This window comes from Rhinatrema bivittatum, chromosome 3, assembly GCF_901001135.1.
Source record: "Rhinatrema bivittatum chromosome 3, aRhiBiv1.1, whole genome shotgun sequence".
Taxonomy (NCBI): Eukaryota; Metazoa; Chordata; class Amphibia; order Gymnophiona; family Rhinatrematidae; genus Rhinatrema; species Rhinatrema bivittatum.
In genome coordinates, this window is record NC_042617.1 from 393,158,247 (window position 1) to 393,182,982 (window position 24,736).

The 24,736-nt window shown below is 44.1% G+C and overlaps 1 protein-coding gene across 3 annotated transcripts in view; it reads left to right on the forward strand.

The window, feature by feature from the left end:
- The window catches only part of COL9A1 (collagen type IX alpha 1 chain), a 373,679-nt gene that overhangs the window by 300,320 nt on the left and 48,623 nt on the right, over positions 1-24,736 (forward strand). For all 3 annotated transcript variants that reach the window (XM_029595655.1, XM_029595654.1, XM_029595653.1), the window contains 3 exons: positions 10,306-10,350; positions 11,398-11,451; positions 11,545-11,598. In XM_029595655.1, coding sequence (XP_029451515.1) covers positions 10,306-10,350; positions 11,398-11,451; positions 11,545-11,598 — 153 coding nt within the window. The remainder of the gene's footprint in view (positions 1-10,305; positions 10,351-11,397; positions 11,452-11,544; positions 11,599-24,736) is intronic.

The following is a 24,736-nucleotide window of genomic DNA, read 5'->3' on the forward strand; positions in this document are numbered from 1 at the left end:
GTCAAGTGCCAGAGGTTCGTCTCTTACCAGTCCGAGGTCACACACCAAGGGATCGTCGCTTGCCAATCCGAAGTCAGGAACCAGGAACACCAAGACGAGACGTTGCCAAGTCAAGGAATGAGCAGAGGAAGCCTCCCTTTATACTTCCTCCATTCCGGCTCATTGGAAACAGCTGTAAGTAGTTAAAGGGGCTAGGCCCCTTTAAATCTAGAGAGGAGGCGCAGCCTCGCGCCTAAAGATGGCGGCAACCATCTTGGATTTCCTCCGTGGAGGAAAGACTGCCGGACACCGCGAAGGAGGAGCAGGGACGGCTCCCCACCCGGCGGCCATCCCAGAGACCTGCGCCGGAGCGACTGGCACAGGCTCAGGGATTTCCGTAGAAGCTGCTGCGGTGGGTCGCCGCCGCGGGCAAGGTAGGGGGCTGCGGTCATGGCCGTCCTCGGCCACGGAACACAACAGGATGCACTTGAAAGGATAAAGATCTATATAGAGGGGATGGTTTGTATCCTTCAAGAAAGGCGCTACAGCCCTTAACAAAAAATTCACATTATATTTGGACTAGCATTAAAACAAAATGAGGGGGAGGCAAATACAGCTTTGCCCTACAAATAAAAGCAATAAGTGCTGAAGGATTAATAGGTTCAAATCAGGTATGCAATAATATCTGGGAGAAAAAATTAGAAGTCGAGGAAGGTTAGGGAATGAAATAATAAATGGAAAAAGAAGTATGGAGCAAAAGAAAATCAAGAGAGAAAGTGATAGTTTCACTGAGCATCATGGGTGCAAAGGCTTAAAGTTTTGTTAACAATTACTGATCTGGAAGACACCATGATAGAGGTAGACTTGGATGCGGTTTCAATCGCCAAGCCTTGATATAATGAAAATTGTGATTGTGGTGTGACCATCCCAGAATATAATCTTGTTAGGAAGAGACAGCATAGGGAAAAAGTAGGGAGTAGCAGATCTTTACCTTAGGGATACAATAGTAGCCATTGAAATATGGAGAGAGTAGGGAGAAGATGAATTACTATGGATTGACAGGGAAAAGCCTAAGAAGCCTTCTGTCCACATGGTATTAATATACAAACCTCTAATACAGAGACATGATGAGAAACATCATACTAATAGGTCAAAAAAGGGTGATGCTACTTACAGGCACCTTTAGTCTTCCAGATGTGGTTTGGAGCTTATCTGCTGGGATGCTGTACAAAGTTCATTCTTTGGGTAACTTGTTGAAGAGCCCAGTATGAAGAGACTTTACTGGATATGGTACTGACAGATGGAGACTGTGTGTTATTTGACCTAACAATAGAAGAAAATGTAGGATCTAAAGATCACAGTGCAGTGTAGTTCAATATTAGACTCAGACTTGAAACAAACAATACTAGGACAAGGATCCTGAATTTTAGAATGGCTGAATTCAAGTTAATGAGTGATTGGGAAGAGGAATCTCTGATCCAAAGATACTGAGAAACTATGGACAACATTCAAAGAGAATATGGAGGGAAAGGAACAAGATGGCTGCAGCATGAGTAGAGGCAGAGATCAGTCACTGGATGGCCTTAGATCCCTGCCTATTAGGCATAACAATAGCTTAGTTGGACTATCATCCTAGTCTCTCCTATTGATGGCTGTGATTGGCTGTCCCTTAGAGCAGCGATTCTCAACCGGCGTGTCACCAAGCACCAGCAGGTATGTCGCGGCTCCCGGTGTCCCACTGCCCCACTTGTGCTTCCCTTCTTCCCAGGGTCGGACTGGCTGATGCAGTTGGTAGGGGAGTGCCGCCACTGGAGGCCAGGCTGGCGGCAGCTGAAGTATGGAGAGACACTGCATGCCGCTGCTGGAGGCCAAGCTGGTGGGGCCGAAGAGCGGAGAGACCCTGCGTGCTGCTGCTGCTGGAGTTCAGGCCAGCAGTGGCTGAAAAGTTGAGGTCATGCTTATTGGGCCAAACAATGAGAAGAGGCTCCACGTGAGTTTGTGTGTGTGTGAGTGGCAACTTTGAGTGCCTGTGGTAGAATGGGAGCATGAGTGGCAGCTTTGTGTGTGCCTGTGGTAGAATGGGTGCCTGGGTACATGAGTGAGAGCTTGTATGTGTGTGTGGTACAATAGGTGTGTGAGTGGCAGCTTTGTGTGTGTGTGTGTGGTAGAATGGGTGCCTGGGTGTGTGAGTGGCAACTTTGTGTGTGTGTGTTAGAATGTGTGCCTGGAGGCGTGAGTGGCAGCTTTATGGGTTGTGGTAGAATGGGAGCAAGAACATTTGTGTGTGATTGAGAGCTTGTATGTAAGTGAGAGAGCATGTGTGCGAGAGAGAGACTGGTCGGAGGTAATGTGTTTCTGTTAGAGGAGACAGACTGGTCAGGAAGATGACTGATGTGTGTGCGTGTGAGACAGAGACTGGTCAGGGAGGTGACGTGTGTGTGTATGAGAGAAACAGAGATTGGTCAGCGAGGTGACTGGTGTCTGTGTGTGTGTGTGTGAGAGGAAGAGAGACTGGTCAGGGAGGTGACTGGTATGTGTGTGAGGAAGAGAGACTGGATAGGGAGGTTCCTGGTCTGTGTGAGACGGAGACTGTGTGTGAGTGACTGGTTGTGGGTCCTAAGGAAGAGGATAGTGAGAACAGAGCTTCAGCAGCCACTGCTGCTTCTGGTGTGTGCTATTGGCCTGCAAGGGAAAGGAGTAGGAGAGTTGCTGGAGAGGGTAAGTAAAGGTGGCTTTTTAAGTTTATTTTCTTGATTGCCATTTTAATTATTGGGTATTATGCGATGTCTGCTGTTTTGAAATAGTGTATTGATATTTGGACAATTTTTAATAATTTTTATGAGTTTGTAATTATTGGATGTTATTCTGTTAATCAGTTGTTTTGTAACATTTATAAGTATAGTTTTACAATTATTTCTGTGTGGGGATCTAAAGCAGTTTGGCTTGCTCTGTTTTCCTAATAGGAGGTGTATTAGTGTTTAAGGCCTGGTTTAATATTTGTAGTGTTGTCTTTTCATAGATAGGGTTGTTACTGTTTGAGTGTACTCCTAGAATGGAGGAGTAGCCTAGTGGTTAGAGCAGTGGGCTATGAATCAGGAGACCAGGGTTCAAGTCCCACTGTCAATCCTTGTGTATTATTGCAGATCCTGGGACAATATTAGGTGCTATATTTCTCTTTCCATTTCTCTAGTTTTGCATTGCATGCAGAGTGGCTGTTTTGGTTTTCCATTCCAGTTTGTCTCCATATTTATAATTTGTGGTTTTTCTGTACTTGGTGAAGGTCAGTTCTAGGTGTGTGACCGTGGTGAGGTATTTTACTAGCATGTAGACATTTGTACCAATCTTATTTGTTGTGTTTTCTCAATAGGACATGCATTAATGGAACTATTGTGCCTGGTAGTAAAGGGGGTTTGTTTTGCTTTTACTGAGATGTCACCAGAACCAGAATCTTTTGTATGGTGAGTTGTACAGGTAGTGCCCTAGTTCTGCTCTGCACCCATTGTTGGGGGTCGAGGGGATTCCTGAAGATGCAGAATGTATATTTACATTTTGCCTCATGATGGTGTTTGGGTACTTGCCAGGTACTTGTAGTCTGGATTGGCCACTGTTTGAGACAGGATGCTGGGCTTGATGGACCCTTGGTCTGACCCAGCATGGCATGTTCTTATGGTCACAGATGAAAAAAGGTTGAGAACCCACTGCCTTAGAGCACTTGGGGCAGCTAGTATGTAGAAAATGTGGTCATTTTTGAGTTGGTTCTTAGAGAGTATAGAGCCTTTTTGCTTTTCCCCTTCTGAGCTGGGCTCATTATCCCAACTTGGTATTTTTTTCAATTAAGAGGAGAGTTTCCTCATCAGTGCACTCCCTGTCTGAGAAGGGGCTGCCTCGGTTTTTGGGAACAGAGACTTTGCAAATTTGGATCAGGCTGTGTATTCAGGTTTTTCTCATTCTGGGGAACACCCTGTATCCTTTGAAGAGGGACAAGCCCCAATCCAGAGAGCAGGGGCTGCAGACCTGTGAGTTATCCTTCTACTCACTAGAGGAATCAAAACTAGTGAAAGCATTACCCAGCATGGCGTTTTTGGATTTCTACCTTTTTGTTAGTGTGGAGGTTTTTACACCCCTCCACACCAATTGGAGTCAGGAGATTGGGAACCTGGTTCGGGATTTCAGACACCAGAGTTTTCCTTCAGAAAAGTCACCCAGATTTAAAAGGAAGTGCAGGAAGAAGATTTGGAGACCCTCCACAGGATCTCTATCCCTAAGGGACCAGGACACAGGTTGTGGGCAAGAGACAGAGCTTTGGACTCAGGATCTTTCTGGGCTTCAGAGATTCTCCAATAGAATTCCCTCACACACTGGGACAGTTTGTACACTGAAGAGAAAAGTGACCACTTTATCCCAGAGGTCTGAGAAAAGAACACAAGCCCATCATCAGAGAGAAACAGTTTCATTTGTGGAATATCTCTGGACCATGATGGAGGTTTTTGAAATAATCAGTACATTTTATTTGAACACTTTGAGTACTGTTTGCAATTCTGAGGAACACAATCTTGTAAGAACATAAGAACATAAGAAAATGCCATACTGGGTCAGACCAAGGGTCCATCAAGCCCAGTATCCTGTTTCCAACAGTGGCCAATCCAGGCCATAAGAACCTGGCAAGTACCCAAAAACTAAGTCTATTCCATGTTACCATTGCTAATGGCAGTGGCTATTCTCTAAGGGGTAGATTTTAAGAGGCGCGCGAACAGCCTACTTTTGCTTGCGCATCAGACTCAAGCAAAAGTACGCTGGATTTTAGTAGATACGCGCGGAGCCGCGCGTATCCACTAAAATCCTGGATCGGCGCGCGCAAGGCTATCGATTTTATATAGCCTGCGCGCGCCGAGCCGCGCTGCCTCCCCCCGTTCCCTCCAAGGCCGCTCCGAAATCGGAGCGGCCTCGGAGGGAACTTTCCTTTGCCCTCCCCTCACCTTACCCTCCCTTCCCCTACCTAACCCACCCACCCGGCCCTGTCTACACCCCCCCCTTACCGTTGTCGGGGGATTTACGCCTCCCGGAGGGAGACGTAAATCCCCGCGCGCCAGCGGGCCTGCTGCGCGCCGGGCCGCGACCTGGGGGCGGGTACGGAGGGCGCGGCCACGCCCCCGGGCCGTAGCCACGCCCCGTACCCGCCCCCAAAACGCGGCCGACACGCCCCCGAAACGCCGCGTCGATCGGGCACGCCCCCCGACACGCCCCCCTCCGAAAACCCCGGGACGTACGCGAGTCCCGGGGTCTGCGCGCGCCGGTAGGCCTATGTAAAATAGGCTTACCGGCGCGCAGGGCCCTGCTCGCCTAAATCCGCCCGGTTTTGGGCGGATTTAGGCGAGCAGGGCGCTGAAAATCTACCCCTTAGTGAACTTAATAGCAGGTAATGGACTTCTCCTCCAAGAACTTATCCAATCCTTTTTTAAACACAGCTATACTAACTGAACTAACCACATCCTCTGGCAACAAATTCCAGAGTTTAATTGTGCGTTGAGTAAAAAAGAACTTTCTCTGATTAGTTTTAAATGTGCCCCATGCTAACTTCATGGAGTGCCACCCTAGTCTTTCTATTATCCGAAAGAGTAAATAACCGATTCACATCTACCCGTTCTAGACCTCTCATGATTTTAAACATCTCTATCATATCCCCCCTCAGTCGTCTCTTCTCCAAGCTGAAAAGACCTAACCTCTTTAGTCTTTCCTCATAGGGGAGTTGTTCCATTCCCCTTATCATTTTGGTAGCCCTTCTCTATACCTTCTCCATCGCAATTATATCTTTTTTGAGATGCGGCGACCAGAATTGTACCCAGTATTCAAGGTGCGGTCTCACCATGGAGCGATACAGAGGCATTATGACATTTTCCGTTTTATTCACCATTCCCTTTCTAATAATTCCCAACATTCTGTTTGCTTTTTTGACTGCCGCAGCACACTGAACCGACGATATCAATGTGTTATTATGACACCTAGATCTCTTTCTTGGGTTGTAGCACCTAATATGGAGGTCAACATTGTGTAATTATAGCATGGGTTATTTTTCCCTATATGCATCACCTTGCAGTTATCCACATTAAATTTCATCTGCCATTTGGATGCCCAATTTTCCAGTCACACAAGGTCTTCCTGCAATTTATCACAATCTGCTTGTGATTTAACTACTCTTGATCAGTATTAGTTGACAGTTCATATCCTTGTTGAAAACATACCTAAGGAAAAATAACAACAAAAATAATAATAGGTAGCTAATCGCATACCCTTCTACAATAAATGTAGCTCAATTCTGATAACATTTCATAAGATGTTCAAATCTTATGAAATGTTTAGAGACTGGAGAACTGGTCATCTAAATGGAAGATGAAACTTAATGTGGACAAGTGCAAAGTGATGCACATAGGGAAAAATAACCCTAATTTTAGATACACAGTGATGGGATCCCAATTTAGGAATAAGCACTCATGAAAAGGATTTAGGTGTCATTGTGGACGGTATTTTGAAATCCTCAACTCAGTGTGCAGCGGTGGTCAATAAAACAAACAGAAAGCTAAGAATTAATTGGAAAGGTATGGAGTTTAAAACAGAGAACATCATAATGCCTCTATACAAATCAGTGGTGTGGCTGCACCTTGTGTATTGTATGCTGATGGACATTCTATATATTTTTTTAAATAAATAAAAAAGAATATAGTAGAGTTAGAAAAGGTAAAGAGAAGGGAAACAAAATTGGTTAAATGATTGAAACAGTTCCTTTATGAAAAAAGGCTAAACAGGTTAGGGCTCTTCAGACTGGAAAAGAGAAAATGAGGTTGGAAATGATTATGAATGGAGTAGAGCAGGTAAATAGGGAACAACTATTTACCTTTTCAAATATCACTTGGACTAGTGGATACTCCTTTAAGCTCACAGGTGCCAGAAGGCAGTGAAGGAATACTTACTGTACCTGAATATAATCACCTTTGAAGTGCCCGAAAGGCAGAATATAAATAAAATTGAATACATAAATAAAAAAAATTAGAGAAAGTGTTTTTTTATTCAATGCACAATCAAGCTGTGGAATTAGTTGCTGCACGATGTGGTCAAGGCAGCTAACCTAGTTGGTTTTAAAAAGGATTTGGACAAGTTCATGGAAGAAAAGTCTAAATAGTTATTAAGCAGGTGACTCAGAGACCCACCACGTGATAGGCGTGACCAGCAAGAAACTGAATCTAATTTTAGCGATTGGCCACTGTTGGAGATAGGATTTTGAGCTCAGTGGATCTTTGGCCTTAACTTCAACTTGCTGTGTATTCTGATGCGTTGAGAAATACTTTGATTTCCCAAAAGGTCATCCACGAGGTTATTAGGAACCGTGCATTCCACTTACAGTTGCTTAAAGCTACTACATAGAACAGTGTGGTTGCAACAGTGATATTTGTATATTGTAGTGACATTAATCATATTTCATACCTACCACTTTTACATTGTAAAATACCTGTCCCAGTATTAAGCTAAAGATATAAGTAATTAGGGCTTGCATAATGATGGGAAGTATAGCGCAGACTGGTTATCTAGGCAGTCTCATTCTGGAATAAATTGATCTAATGGCAGGCATAGAGGACCCTATATTCAGACATTATATCTATAAGAAGCCTTGGGCAAGGTGCTTTTCTCCATCCTGGTAGCCATGAGATCCTCTGTATTTTGCATAGCTCACATAAAGCTATGGGTTGCATAAGTATGACACACTTACAGGCTGATGCAATACCGTGTGCTGCAGTCAGCGCATGGCTCAACGCGTGATTGGATGTGTGTTTTGGACGTGCGTCCATAACCCCTGATGCGTGCGTAGCTAATAGCGCTCATCACATGTAAATTCATGTTGATGAGACTATTAGCTATTACCCCTAAGCAAAAAAAAAAAAATGTGTGCTTGACGCACACATTTTTACTTTCAAAAATGCCCCGGAGCAGGCATTAATTCTTAAGACGCCCCAAAAGTTTACAGAAAAGCACAAAATACTGTATTTCCTCCAACTTAATATCATGGTGATATTAAGTCAGAGGAACCAAAAAAGGAGAACCAGAAAAAAAAAAAAAAAAAAAAAAAAAAGTGTGCCGGCGGTCAGGTTAGGTAAACGATGCTCAGATAACGAGCATCCATTTTCCTAACCCGTGACTGTGCAAAGGTTAGGAAAACGGAGGCTCGTAAAATTGAGCCTCCGTTTTCCTAACCCACTGACAGCCACTTCTCCCGTGTGCTTGATGCCGAGGAGGCGCTAGGGACTCAAAAGTTTCCTTAGTGCCTCCGTTTTACCATGGCAGCCCATTTAAATATTAAATCAGGGGCCTGAGAGAGGTGGTCAGCACACGTTAAGAAATCGGGTGCTCAGTCATGAGTGCCCGCTTAACATGCGCCAATATTGCATCGGCCTGTTAGAACTTACTGTTTAAAGCAGTTTAAAAGTCAGAATATCCTTGGTTTATCAGTCATTTCCAAGTGTGAATCATGCTCATTAGCGGGAATTCACAGCACTGGATGGAGTATGAGGAAAAACCAGTTGAGATGCCAAGTTCAATGCTTTATAAATCAAAGACCTGCTATATAAGAGAATACTTCGTAAGATCTCTTATATAGCAGGTCTTTGATTTATATTGATTTTGATTTCATGCTATTTTTTGGGTCTTATATTAAGTTCAGTGCTTTGACATTCTATGATGGCTGTCCTAGTTTAGCTTTGTTTTCTGCTCACACATGGAAGTTTCTTGTAAGAACATTCCACTTAATGTAAATGGGCATTTGGGGATTGGGGGTCCTGTCCTAAGGATATAATTTATTTTATGGTAAAATTATGATTATCAGATATTTTTACGTTGTCCTTGGGGTGACCTTGATCCTGCCCCACTTCTTAGATGGGTTCGCACAAGGTGTCTAGAGATGGTATGAATAGTGCCACCTGTCTTTTGCTTTTCAAGTTCAGCTGAGCTCTGCTTATAGTAAGAGGCCTTAGTTTAGAGCAGGGGTCCCCAAACTTTTCAAGAGAAGGGCCATGTGGGACATTTCAAATCAGTGAGAGGGCCGGGGAGAGGGATGGCCCTCCTCAGAATTTGCCGAGTTGGGGTGGAGGGGAAGGAGTGCAGCCTTCGGAGGAGTTTGCTGAGAAGGATTTTGGGTGGGGGCGGGGGAACCATATTTGGCTCTTTGGCTTATTTGAAATGGCAGGGAAAGAGGGAGGCAGCAGGCAGGGTTTCCAGAGTACAGAGGTGTGCTAGATAGTGTTAGTACTAATATTTCCAGATTTCTCCAAAGCTGGTAACTCTGCCACACCCCCAACAACCTTGCCTTACCACCTCTTCTTTCCCAGAATCTGCACACCTAGTGAAGTAGTGGGCAGGGAGGGTGGATAGATGGGAGGATGGGGTGCGTGCGTGCGTGTGCGTGTGTGTGTGTGTGATGTACTCTTTTAATTCTACCCCCCATGCATTCTCGCTTCCTCTGTATTTTCTTGCACTTTCCCCCACCTCTTCTCCTTTTTACCCTTTTCTCACTCCCCTCTTGCACAATGCCAGATTCATGATATCAGCAAAACAACCCTCTCTGGAGACACTAATCCAAGTGGAGACACTCTAATTTGGTATATGGATTATAATAACGAGGATTTCTGCACTCTGTGCTTCCAGAGCCTGAATCCTTACGCAACAATGTTCATAATCCCTCCCCCATAGTTCAGAGGAGATGACAGCATGTGTGAAAGCTCCCGACGTCACCATCCTTACCTGCCTTTCCCAGGCAGCCTTTCAGAGCCCATGACTCTCTGCCAGTGTCTTCCTCCAGGTGGCCTGCTCTGCTCTCCACAGGGTCCAAAAACTCCTCTTGTCTGTGCTGCAACCTCTCTCCCTGTCTTCAGCCCAAGTTGCTGCATCTGTACAAGCAGCATTAATACCGGCAAGGCATAAAGCAGCCAGTCGGTCGGTGGTGCCTTTGCTCATGCTGCTCTGATGTGCTGACACTTACATTTCTGACTTGAAACATCTGAGCTCCCACTGCCACCACTACGGATCAGATCAAGCTTCTTCTGCGGGCCGTATCAAATTCCTTCTGCTGGTGCTGCTGGGGGCCAGATGAAATTCAGCCAAGGGCAGCACCAAGCTTTTGGGCCACAGTTTGAGGGCCCCTGATTTCGAGCCCAAAACCAAGAGCATGTTTTATTTGCTTTGAAGCCTTTTTTTCAGACTTTAGATTTTACATAAATAGTACTTGAATATTACTGAACTACTTCCATATAATAATATTCCTAACAGGCACACATTTCTTTTTAGGGTTTGCCTGGAAATTCTGGTGTAAAAGGCGTGGCTGGTGAGAAGGTAAGTACATTTTCATAATGCAAATTCAAATCCAGTGAAACTTGTCAGTTCAGATCTGGAAGTCCTTATGGGTAAATTCACCATTCTGATTGGCCTGCGGATTGTATTCTCATTCATAATTTTTTAGAGGATTGAACTCAGGAGGTTATGTCCAAGCTTCCACTACTTAGTTGATGACAACATTGGTTGCCAATCAAAGATCATTCTCCTTAGAATCTTAGAAGAGATCTAATAGACTGCAGTGTGGCATTCGGTTGTGCTTGGTTCTGGGCCAAGGCCTTGGCGTCGGGACCCAATCTTTGGACCAGGCTGCAGCATCTGGTCTGAGCTGGGTCTTGGCTTTGCCTGAGCCCAGGCATCAGAACTTGCCTCCAGGTCAGGCCCCAGCATCGGGACCTGGTCTCAGGACCAAGCCATGGTGTCTGCCCTGGGCCTGGGTTGAGGCCTGGACATCGGGACCCAGCCTCTGAACTGAACTTTGGCATCAGGCCTAGCTCCGGCTGAGGCACTGGCGTCTGGATTAGGCCTTGGTGTTGGGCCTAAGCCAAGGCATTGGGAGCAAGCCTCCAAGCCTCGGCCTTACGCAGAGCCTAGGCCGAGGTCATGGCGATCTGCCTCAGCCTACACAAGGCCAAGGCTTTTAGCCTGGGTCTAGGCCTCATCAATAGATCCCCACTGGATTGGGTAAGTACAGACTGGGGAGATGGGGAATCCTGGCCCTGGCTTATTTCCTGGTTGGAGGGTTAGGTGATAGGGTTGGAGGCCTTGTGTCGCCCTGTTTCATTTTTTTTTTTTTTTTAAATGAAAGAAACAAGTCAAACATTGAACAAATCAAAATTCATGGGAAAATGAACCGAGAAACAAAACACATTTTTTGCCCCACACATTCCTAATATACTATACTTTCTACTAGATACTGATATGAGCTTATGGGAACTGGAGACTGTAGCAGTTCTTTCAATGAAAGATGAAGGATTAGAGCCTTTATCAACAGACAATTTTGTATTTCTTTTTCAATATTTTTTTCTTACTTGTTTATCTTGATAGGGTAATACTGGAGCTCCTGGTGTTCCTGGTTTGATGGGAAAATCTGGTAAACCTGTAAGATATTTGTATTCTCCAAATATTTTGTATACATTTGGATGAATTGGTTCAGACTTGCCTAGTTCACTCTTCTTGTCTTCATGGAAACAGGGTGAACAGGGACTTCAGGGAGAAGTAGGCCCATTTGGACCAAGAGGATCACTAGTAAGTACCTTTTCTGGTGCCATTTTGCATCTATTGTGTATTTTTTTAGAAAAATGTATGGTATTTGATTATTGTTGGCAGTACTATATTTTTGACTTTTCATATAGCTTAGGAGGAAAGAGACTATGAATTTCTACAGAATACCACCCACACAAATCCGTGCAGTGGAAGCACATAGTTAAGCTCTGGAATTCATTGCCAGAGGATGTGGTTACAGCAGTTAGTGTAACTGGGTTTAAAAAGTTTTGGATAAGATCCTAGAGGAAATATCCATAAACTGCTATTATGATAATTAATAAGCAATAGGAGCTTGTGATTTATCTAATGTTTGGGTACTTGTGACTTGGATTGGCCACTGTTGGAAACAGGATACTGGGCTTGATGGACCCTTGGTCTGACCCAGTTCGGCATATCTTGTATTCTTATATTCTTATGTTCTTATGTAAGAGGGGCTACATAAAAAAGTCAATTTTGGAATAAGTATTAGAGATGTGAATCGGTATCGGGTTCGTAGAATCGCGGGAAATCTTCGTTTCCGTGGTTCTGAATGCTTTTTTTTTTGGTTGTCCTAAGCTGAAAAAAAAAATACCCCACTCCGACCCTTTAAATTGAATTATTTAGAATCCCCCACGCTCCTGACCCCCCCAAAAAACAAGTACCTGGTGGTCCAGCGGGGGTCCCGGGAGCGATCTCCTGCTCTCAGGCCGTCGGCTGCCAGAAAACAAAATGGCGCCGATGGCCCTTTGCCCTTACCATGTGACAGGGGCTATCGGTGCCATTGGCCGGTCCCTGTCACATGGTAGGAGCAATGGACGGCCAGCGCCAACTTAAAAAATGGCGCGGGCCATCAATTGCTCCTACAATGTGATAGGGGCCGGCCAATGGCACCGATAGCCCCTGTCACATGGTAAGGGCAAAAGGCCATCGGCGCCATTTTGATTAGTGGCAGCCAACAGCCCGAGAGCAAGAGGATTGTTCTCGGGACCCCCGCTGGACCACTAGGTACTTTAGAAAAGTTTTTGGGGGGGTGGGGGATTCTAAATAATTCAATTTAAAGGGTCGGGGTGAGTTTGGGGGTTGTTTTTCTGTGTGCCCTTTCTTCCCGCCCCCCCCCCCCCCCCAAAATGATGATAAAACCACACAAAAATTTCATGGGGTTTTCCTATCGCTTTCGGGGACCCCCCCCCTCCCGATACCTGACGGACGAGAAAATATCGTACGATATTTTCAACCGTCAGAAAAACAATTCACATCCATAATAAGTATGATGGAGAAGAAAGTAAAATCTTTATCTTTTGAGGAGCAATAACCCCTAAGAGATGGTTGATTCTCCTGACTGTATCGTAGACTTAATTGCTTTCCATGCTTTAGAAAGTTTAGATAAGCCTTACATTTGATTGTCTGTCCAATGCGAGATCCAAGAGTTGATTAAAATCTCCACCAAGAATTATATACAGTTATCTGCAGTTTGTTCAGAAATAGTATGAAAAATTCAAGTAAATCTGCAGAAAGAGAATATCTTAAAGAAGACAAGTTTCTTCCTTCACACACACACAATAGCCTTCTATATTTTATTTATTTGATTTATATTCTGATTTTGGCACTTCAAAGTGGATTACATTCAGATAAGACTGGTATTTCCTTATTCCAGAGGGCTCACGTTCTATTATTACGTTTTTTTTCCCCATAGACACAGAATGGGAGAAAAGCCTTACTACATCAGGTCCTAAGGGGATGATTTACTAAAGGTTTTTTTCCATTTTGTGTCTATCGGAAAAATGCTTAGTAAACAGAGACTTAAGAGGTTAATTTTAAGACTCATGCATGTGCGCTTGTTTACTGGCTCACATACACGGGTGTGACGATTTTATAACATATGAACGTATATGTGCATATACGTGCGCCTGTTATAAAATTGGCTACATGTGCGCACAACTATATATTGATGTGCGCATGTGCATGCAAATGCTGCCTCGATTGTGTAAGTGGGTGGGATATTAGTACATATTTTTATTTATTATTTTTTATATACCAACATTCGATCTGAGATATCACATCGGTTTACATTCAGGTAATGTAGGTAGTTCTCTATCCCTAGGGGGCTTACAATCTAAGTTTTGTACCTGAGGCAATGGAGGGTAAAGTGACTTGCCCAAGGTCACAAGGAGCGACAGCGGGACTTGAACCCTGGTCACCTGGTTCATAGCCCACTGCTCTAATCACTAGGCTATTCCTAGTTGCCTATTTCCCCAGTTCACCCCAGTAAGGGAGAGGACTTCCTAAACCCCCTAGCTAACTTGCCTCCCTTTTACCCTATTAGCCTCGACCCTTAAAACCCCACTGTCTAGCCTAATTTTTGTTATTTTACTATTTACATGCCGTCCATAGCAAAAGTGAAGTTACATAGTAGGGGACTCCTGCATGCACTTGTGCGCTTAAATACTTAAGCGTAGACTTCATGGTACAGACTTAGCCTGCCCATGCCTTGCCCAGATCCTGCTCATGCCCCACACCTTTTTTGAACTTTGTGATTTGTGCACTTACCAGGAGATATGCAGTTTTTAAAATATGCGTGGTGTGCACCGGGCTGAGTCACATGCATATCTACCGGCTTTGGTGTGTGTAGTGCTTTTAAAATCTGCCAGTAAGTTTGTACTTTATTATATTTATTTACATATTTTGTATATTGTCGTTTCATATCAAGATCGCAACAGTTTACAAAATTAACACAACATTTTAGGAACAGGATTATCACATATCCATGAGATGGTCTAGTACAAGTTCATATGGTAACAAACCAAGAGAGAATTACCAAATCCCCCAATCAATTTAAATAATACATCAATAATGGGAATCACATCTACTAAATTATGCAACTCTTTATTAATTTGTAAATGAGTCAATATACAAATCATTTCAATTTTTTTACACACAATACAAATATTTCACAAAGTTTATTTATTTATTTATTTATTTATTTATTGCATTTCATCCCTTTGTAAACACAATTTTTTACAAAAAATTAAATGTAAAATACATATTCACGAACTTACAGCACATGCCACCTTCAATTAGAGTGGACACTGTTGCGTCTGTCGGTCTCAGACGGCTTCGACCTCTATGCCTCACCTTTCTTCCTTCTCTCTTCTCAAGCCTTGGGTAGATGGCTGCTGCTGCGTCTTCATGCCATTCTCTCCGGCGTCCCTGGAACGGCAATGGTTACAGTGTTTGCCATTTTTTAAGATGGCACCGGCCGTCCATTGTTCCTACCATGTGACAGGGGCCGACCAATGGCACCGATAGCCCCTGTCACATGGTAAGGGCAAAGGGCCACCGGTGCCATTTTGTTTACTGGCAGCCGACGGTCCGAGAGCGGGAGATCGCTCCCGGGACCCCCGCTGGACCACCAGGTACTTTAGGAAAGTTTTGGGGGGGGGGTCGGGAGGGGGGGGGATTGTAAATAATTAGATTTAAAGGGTCGAGGTGGGTTGTTTTTTTTTTTTCGGCTCGGGACAGCTGAAAAAAAAAACATCTGGACCGCAGGAAACAGAATTTCCTGCGAGTCCTCGATACCGGAACCGGTTCCAGCACCCGATTTCACATCTCTATATTCTGTAAATGACCCTAACCCTGTCAATAACTTATCACTCATTAAAGCTCAAAAGAAAGACGCTGCTAATCAAGTTCCATGCTCTGTCCATAATGCCACCATGGACTCATTGTTCTCTGCATACAGAAAGATGTCAAGCTGCATGTTTGAATATAGCCTGATAGGTTTTTTAGTTTTCCAGCCTTGTGTGACCAGATAATGTGCTACCCTGCATATCTTTAAAAATAGCCAGCTCAGTAGCACTGTCCTCACCCAAGAAGATAAGGTATGAGTGGAGCAATCTCTTCCCTCCCCACCCTAAAGCACAATAGTTTTCAACCCCCCCTCCAAAAAAAAAGCCTTTTTTTAACAGCTTAGGAAGGGGCTGGCATTATATGCCAACCCCGTCCTGATTCCTACTTAGAAATATCATTGGGCAGCCTCCCCCCCCCCCCCTTTCTTTCCTACAAACCCACCCTCAAGAAAGACTAGTGGCACCTCTCCCCTCATCCCCCTGAACCTCCCCATCTTCCCCTGATACCTTTTTTTATGTGATCTGAGAGTGATGGATCCTCTATCCCGCTCCCAGTGTCTCTAGCGTTGCACTGACAGATTTTAGCCGGATAAGGGGCTGAATATAAACCAGTGAGCTATAGATTGTAGCCAGATAAGTCAATAACCAGCTAAAATCTAGCTGGATAAAATGAGGCATTCCAGGGGTGTTTCAGGGAGGAGTAAAGTCAACTGGCTAACTTAAGCTGATGTTTAATTATAATCACTACTCAAAATTACATCATATTTACAAATCCATAGATAGCTACAACAGTGTAGTCTATATTAAATGGAGATGTGAGACCTCATAAAAATGGCTGGCTTTTTGCATGAAAGCCCAAGGATTGCCAACTGTGCAATTTTTACAGTTACTATTAAAGTTGAGACTGTAATTCACAGATATTATAATCATCGGTTTCCACCTCCGATAGCTTTTGAAACCACTTTTTTTTGGGGGGGGGAGGGGGTTTATTAGAATAGCTTTTAGGCAGAAAGAGGAACTTATCGTAGCAGGACTTTAACAATTATGGAGACTGCACAGCCCGACACGACTCGTGTTTCTTTTGGCTTCTTCAGGGGCAAGTAGTGCAGCATGTTTCGGATATCTGCCAAGTTACTTAGTCTGCTACTGGGTCACAGCTTATAGTGAACCTTTAGTTGGCGTTTAATTATAATCGCCTAAATTAGCTGGATAATTGTAGACCTGCTTCAGAGCAGGTCTAAAGTTATCCAGCCTTGTGTGGTTGGATAACTTCCTCCTTACCCGGATATCTTCAAAAGATATCTGGTTAAGTTAACTTTAAAAAAAAAAAAAAAAAAAAAAAGAAGAAAAAGTAAAGGGCCTATGGCTCGATTCTCAGCCTTCCCCCACCACCATGTGATATCTGCCCTGTTGGGCTAATCTCCCAACACCTCCTAATCCCCTTTTAAATTAAAAAAATATGCTGCCTCCTCACTCCTTACCTTGGTACAATAAATATTGTATATGCTGCTGTTGTCGTTAATCCCTGCCACCCCCTTGAAGTCTTAAATTGCTGTTCCACGTCCACCCATCCCCTGGACCTCATCCCCTAACCCTAAAAATTTCTCTTGAGAGTGGGGTATAGACTCCTGGCGCAGTCCAGCACAACTTCTGCCATAAACTGCACTGAGAATCAACATTGCAGAAGGACAATTTTGAAAAGAACCGAACCAAGGACCAATCCCTGCTGCACACCTCTAGTAATGTTCCTCTCCTTGGAGTGAACTCCATTTACCACTACCCTTTGTTGCCTCCCACTCAACCAGTTTCTAACCCAGTTGGGAGCTTCAGGGCCAGTGCCTAGGGTTCTCAGTTTATTTATAAGTTCTCTATCTGGAACCATGTCAAAGGCCTTACAGAAATCCAAGTATGTTACATCTAGTGCTCTCCCTGTTCCAACTCTCTGGTCCCCTAATCAAAGAAATTGATCTGATGTTTCTCATGAATCTGCCTCTGATAAAACCATACTGCTTCAGATCATGAAATGTGAAAACAATGTAAACAAATGCATATCCCTGTTTGGTAGTGCATACGCAGTAAGTCAGGTTTCTCATGCCTTCTGCCAAATGGTCTGGGAAATATTTTGAGGCAACTAATCTAGTTCATCATCAAGATATGTCACCAAGCAGCATGAGAATAGGCTCATTTAGTAAATCTTTTTGTGTTAACACTTGAAGGAAATTTAATGCATCTAGATAAAACAATTGCTGTAGGCGCCAGTGACCTCTAATAAATTGGTGCTGGATTTAAACTATGCCAAATCACATTGTACATCAAATGTAATGCTTCAGTGAATTTGTGATAGAAACCATGAAAAATTATAACCAATGCCCTGGAAAGGTTTAGGTTTGCTTGTTAACATTTGACTCCACGGTATATACTGTTTACTGCTTGGGGGTGGGTAACTATGTTTTATTTTAATTTTTTTTAACCCTTATTTGTAGAATGTTATATGAGTACAAACAAAAATAACATTGTAGTTCAGGTTAAATTTCCTTATGAAAGAAATAAAAATAAAACAAGAAATACACCAAAGTGAAATAACATGGTAAGGAAAATTGAAGTCCATAAACGGAGAGAGATGGTAACAATTGGCATGCACAAAATTATTCTATTTATCAGTTATACAGCTTCATACAAACAAAAGAAAGGATAAAATCTAAAATTCTATATCACTGTCAGGGTTTCTGCAGTCAGGGAAACCCACCTGGGGAGCAGCACAGGACAGCAAGGTAGCACTCTGTGCAAGACAAGTGCTGATCATCTACCTAGCCAGCCTCCTCTCCCTCAGGTTGAGCCTTTACATAAGAACATAAGAAATTGCCATGCTGGGTCAGACCAAGGGTCCATCAAGCCCAGCATCCTGTTTCCAACAGAGGCCAAACCAGGCCACAAGAACCTGGCAATTACCCAAACACCAAGAAGATCCCATGCTACTGATGCAATTAATAGCAGTGGCTATTCCCTAAGTAAACTTGATTAATGGCCGTTAATGGACTTCTCCTCCAAGAACTTATTCAAACCTTTTTTGAACCCAGCTACACTAACTGCACTAACCACATCCTCTGGCAACAAATTCCAGAGCTTAATTGTGCGTTGAGTAAAAGAATTTTCTCCGATTAGTCTTAAATGTGCTACCTGCTAACTTCATGGAATGCCCCCTAGTCCTTCTATTATCCGAAAGTGTAAATAACCGATTCACATCTACTCGTTCAAGACCTCTCATGATTTTAAAGACCTCTGTCATATCCCCCCTCAGCCATCTCTTCTCCAAGCTTAAACAGCCCTTTGGGTTCTGTGGGCCAATAGGTCTCTGCGGTGGCAGTACATCATAATGAAGCCATAAGCCTGGAACATGACTAGGCATGGCAAGACTGGGCAGGCAGGCTGGACAGGCTGGGCTAAAGGCTGGGCAGGACCTGGAACTAGAAAAGAAAGAGACTTAGACAAGGCACGGACAGGATTCTGGTACAGGCAGGATTGGACAGGACACAGAAAAAACAGGGCTGGAAGGGCACGACAAAACTAACCAAGGACAAGACCAGCAAGTAGATTAGGACAGGAGTTAGTCAAGGCAGACAAAGATAACCCTGAACAGAGAACATATAAACCCGAAGGCAACTGATGCCCATAGGCCACTAGGCAACAGGAAGGCCTGGATAGGCTACAAATTTGTGTACTAGACAGAGTAGGCCCAAAGGTCTCAAGACAGTGCAAGGCACAGAGAAAGGCTCAAATGCCACAAGGCAAGGAACTAGAAGGCCCGAAGGCCACAAAACTAGGCAAGACAACAGAACAAGAAGGCCCATAGGGCACAAGGCAACGGACGAGGGTCAGATCACGGAACCATGAGTAACACCATGAGAAGACATGGTTAGAATGGCAATGCAGATTTACATAGGGCTGAGACTCAGGCATGGCAAGAGTAATGAAGAGGAGCTTAGCAAGGCTATTGATGAGGCTTACTGAGAGCCTTTGCTGGTGGGGAGCATCATTGCAGGAGTCAAGAAGGTAGGATATGGCTGTGTAGCAGGCAAAATCCTAACAACCATAATAGAATTGTTATCAAGAAGTCTTTTTAGCTGCTTTGAATTGAATGTTGTGTCTGGTGGTTCGCGAGCTAACCCCACGAACCAACATGCGTGGTGGAAGGTCATTGGTCTAGGGTCGCTGGGCTTTTGATGAGTGCTGCCACTGCCTTCTTCACGGCTGACACCGTTGGCAATTCCTGCACAGCGTAGGCCTCCCTAGGCGTGTGTGCCTCAGGCCTGAATTTAAAGGGATCATGGCGGGAGCCCCCTGTGGCCCCTATTGATGATGACATCTAGCTAAGGCGTATAAAAGGCCTCCAAACCTTGACTTCATCTTGGCAATGGGTCATCTATCCTGGAAGAAGTGCATTGCTTCAGTGTGTTCCTGATTCTTGTTCTTGCATTCCTGTCCGTGTTCCTGAGTTCTTGGTTCCTGAGTTCCTTATCTTCGTCTCCTCTGTGGTCAGTCTTCAGTTCCTTGTCTTCAGTATCTTCTCTGCCTGTCTGTGCTGTTCCTTGTCTCCTTGCCTGCTTCTCCATCCTTTGGTTCCCTCGGTCAGATCTCTACTATTGACTTCGGCTTGGACTCGACCCAGATTGAACTCCCCCTGTCACTAACCACTGCCAGAATCTTGACTCTGATTGAACTCTGCCTGCCATTGACCACTGCCTGATCCTTGACTCTGTTTGATTGTTGCCAGCCCCAACCGTTGCCTGACTCTGACTCTGTCCGTATTCTTCCTGCCCAGAACCCTGGCTTTTGACTTGACTTCCTCTATAGATCTTTTCCTCAACAGCGGGGGCCTGTGCCTAAGTCCTGCCAGTCCCGGCACCCGAGAGCTGAACCTAAGGGGAATGTGGGCTGGTATAGATGAAGCTCCAGTTGGGCCTCTGCTTCAGCCAGCTCTGCCAGCCAACAGTGGGGACCTGCAGGGCTCCTCCCTGCAGGTTGCACCAACTCCATCTCTGTCCAGGGGTCCATGCCCACAACATCGAAGAAAACAAGTTTATTCCCTTGATATACATGTACACACTTGCAGGGAAATTTAAGGAAAAAAGATGCATTCGAGCCCACCACTTGGGATTTTAATTGCAGAAAAGATTTCTGCTGCATTTGTGTATGTTTAGACAGGTCAGAAAAACATTAACTTTCTCCCTAAAAAAGGGAGCAATCTATTTCTGAAGAACAGATTCAAAACTAGATCTCTGTCCATTTCCAAAGCAAAATGAGCTATCAAGGATTCACAAGTCACAATATCCTCTTGGGAATTTTATTCTTTTTTTGCGTCATTTCTTTATTATGGCAGTGTAAAGAACATACAGTCTTTCAAAATAACAACTTAAATAAATATTCACAAAAATCAGAACAAGTACATTATCCTTATTTTGTTTACCATAGAAAACTGCTCCAAGCAGTGAACAATACACAGGACAGACAAACATTCACACACCCCATTTATTCATTCATCCTTCAGCAGAATTAATAAAGCTAATTATGGGGCGGATTTTAAAAGGCCTGCGCGCGCCTATTTTGCATAGGCCGCCGGCGCGCGTAAAGCCCGGGACGCGTGTAAGTCCCAGGGCTTTGGAAAAAGGGCGGGGAAAGGGCATGTCGGGGGCGTTCCCGAAACGACGTGGCGTTTCGGGGGCGGGCCTGGGGGCGTGGCACCGGCCCGGGGGCGTGGTCAAGGCCTCCGGACCAGCCCCGGGACCGGAACACGGAGCGGGGCTGCTGGCTGGCGCGCGCAAAGTTACGCCTGCTGAAAGCAGGCGTAACTTTGCCAACAAAAGTAGGGGGGGGTTTAGATAGGGCCGGGGGGGTGGGTTAGGTTGGGGAAGGTGGGGGGAGGGCGAAGGAAAGTTCCCTCTGAGGCCGCTTCGAAATCGGAGCGGCCTCGGAGGGAACAGGCAGCGCGCGCTGGGCTCGGCGTGCGCAGGTTGCACAAATGTGCACCCCCTTGCGCGTGCCGACCCTGGATTTTATAAGATACGCGCGGCTACGTGCGTATCTTATAAAATCCAGCGTACTTTTGTTCGCGCAATTTTTTAAAATCTACCCCTATATGTTTATTATCCATACATTTTTCCCAGACTGAAGTATGCTATACTCATTGCTTTGTGTATCATTTTAGCATCTAAGTCTTCTATGGATATCCAATCCCGCGTTTTATTTATCCACACTTGAAAGGATGGAGGGTTTACACTCATCCAGCCTTGCAGTATAACCAATTTTGCTAATAAAATTGCAGTTTAAATTGCCTGTAGATAAATATGTAGCCCAAGTAATATCTCCTAACAATAACACTTCCCCCCAAAATGGTGGTCATGATTGTGTTACCGTATATATTATACCCAGCACACCATCCCAAAAATCATATAGTTGTACACAAAGCAGAAAGCTATGAGTCATATTAGATCGAACCATTTAACATTTTATACATTGATCAGATGTCAAAAGACCCATTTTAAATAGTCTCGCCAATGTATAATAGCTCCTACGAATGATACGGAACTGCATTTCTCGTAGTTTAGTAATAAGTTTTCTTATTCAACTTTTGAAGTATGTTCTGCAGCTGATCACTTCTTACAATAGTACCAAATTCGGTAGACCATTGATTTGCCAATTTTAGCAGCATATCATGTGATGATTTTTTAGACCTTAATTTGTATCAATAGGATATTTTATTATGACTTTTGCCCACTCCTTCCAATAAAGAATAAATATAGCTAGTGTCAAAAAGTGTTGGCGATTGTTGCATCAAGGAAGAAACAAATTGTCTAGCTTATAAGTAAGCAAAAAAGTTTAATGTAGGTAAATCATAAGTTCCCTTTAATTGTTTAAATGAAAGAATATAATTATCAACTTTAGAAAATAAATCAGATAAAAATTTAAGACATATACCTCTCCATTCCTGAAAACAAGAATGCTTTGCATATCAGATTCAAAATCTATATTTCTTACAAAAGGTAAGAAACTGGAAAGCATATAATCAGATCCCCGCCAGGAACATAAAAATTTCCATGCACTGCGTTCACAATTGAATAGAGGATATGATTTTAATAATAAAGGCAGAGCTGAATCAGATAAATGTAATGTCGACCAAGGTGAGAAGGGAGACAGCACCGATTCAACCAAACCTGGTGTACAAAATTGAAATTTTTATTAATTTCCTGTTTCTTAGCATCCAGACAGATGAATTCAGAACAGTGGGTAATGCATCTCTACTAGCAGATGGAGACAGAATAAACTGATGTTACAGTATATATACTTCTGCAGTGACATCAGCCTGCCATTATTTTCCGTCTCCAACAGATAATGTACGTATATCTCCCTACTGGGGATTGCTTCAGCTTTTAGAAGGAGAAATTTAAAAAGGAAAATTAATTGCCTCGCTCTTCTGCAGTGATACCAAATGGTTCCTCCCCCAGTTGAGAATTCCTGAGGTGATTTCCATGGTTCATCAGATTTGTGCCTTGGTCCGGTAGCTGGTTTCTCAGCTGGCATGGACTTAGCTGATTACACAGCTTAAAGGCAGCAGGTGCAGGAAGCCGAGCATGGCAGTGACGGCATATGCCCTGTCCCCCCACAGCTGGAGACTGTATCTGTACTCAGCCGGGAAGGGCTGAGCTCAGGTAAGTTTAAAAAAAAAAAAAGAGAGAGAGAGACACTTTACAGAGACAGTGAAGGAGGGTAGTTCAGGGATTCCTCTTCCTGGTCTTCAAGCTCGGTACGCCGTGCCGACATTCGTCCCGCTCCGAGGGAGGTTCAGGGACAGGAGGCAGCCTGGCGAGTTGAACAGCCTCTTGTGCCTAGGCCCAGTGTTTTTGCGTGCGCAGGAGGCTTTTAAAAGGGTTACACGTGTAACCCTTTTAAAATCCGCCCCTATATGCCCAACAGTGTGTTCCTATCTACAGATACTCAGGTTGATGGTGGCAACCCTGGAAGTGGTACCATGGGCGAGGGCACATATGCGTCCACTTCCGCGTTCCCTGCTGTCTCAATGGAACTTGTAGTCTCAGGATTATTTAATTTGGTTCCACCTGCCGATGGAAGTCTGCTCTCACCTCCAGTGTTGGTTTCAAACGGATCATCTGAGAAAGGGAGTTTCCCTGACTTCGCTGAACTGGTTGATACTCATGACAGATGCAAGCCTCCAAGGTTGGGGAGCTCACTGTCAGGAACTAACAGCTCAGAGTCGAGCAGTCTGAATAATGTCAGATAACACAACAAAGGTGGATTACATCAGTTGGCAGGGAGGATCCAAGAGCAAACAAGTATCGCAGGAGATAGAGAAACTTATGGAATGGGTGGAAGTGCATCTTCAGAAGATCTCATTTTGCACATTGCAGGAAAAGACAATGTAAGAGCAGGCTTTCTTCGCAGGGAAAGTCTGGACCAAGGAGAATGGGTATTGTTGGACAAGGCGTTCCAGCTGATAGTGGATCGCTGGCGATGTCTTGCAGTATGAAAGTTCCTCGCTTCTTCAGTTGCAGGAGCGATCCGAAGTCTTTTGGTATCGATGCTCCTGTGCATGTCTGGCCGGGAGACAGGTTTGAAGATGATGTTTTTAGATGGTTATATATCAATCCAAGCACATGATTGGCTGTTAATGGTAAGATTTCTTCCTATTTTATACTAAAAGGTGGGACACACCAAGGCTGTCATTTGTCACCTCTCTTATATTTATTTATGTATTTGTTTTTATATACTGATATTTACCCAAGGGTATCACATCGGTTTACATAATTACCAGTGAGATGGTGTGATTACAGGTCACACTATCTTTACATTGAGATGATGAAACTACAGCGAATTATAGTATTGTAGAGAATAGAATAATAACATTTTAGAAACTGCAGCGAATTATAGTATTGTAGAGAATAGAATTGTAACATATTAGAAACAAAACAGCCTGTTTTTGTGGCAGTATAATAGCTACCGATTAATTTGACTATTAAGTGACTTCATTGTAGGATATGTGTGGGTTAGGGATCTGTTTGGTGGTGGTCGTTGGAGAGGCATGGAGTTAACTGTTGTCAGGGTAGGCTTTTTGGAATAGCCATGTTTTTAGTGATTTCTTAAATATCTGTGATGAGGGTTCTGTTCTGAAATTTGCAGGTAGTTTGTTCTATAGTGTGGGTCCTGCTATTGTATTAGAGCACAAAAAGGGGGCATTTCTTCATTTCGGTGCTGCGCCCCCCTCTTCCTTCAGGGGGTGTCAATGTTCCTGCTATGTGGCGATCAGGTCTGAGGTCCTGCCACCTCTTGACCAAGGTGCTTTGCCATGTCAGCGATTTTCTTCATTTCAGATCGCTGACCCCTCTCTCCCATTGAGAGGGTCACTGCTCCTGCTGATGAGCTGTCCTTGGATAGGCTGTTTTTCTGCTCTGGGTGGATTAAGTTTTCTATCAAAAGTTCCTCATCTTGTTTATAGAAAATACAGT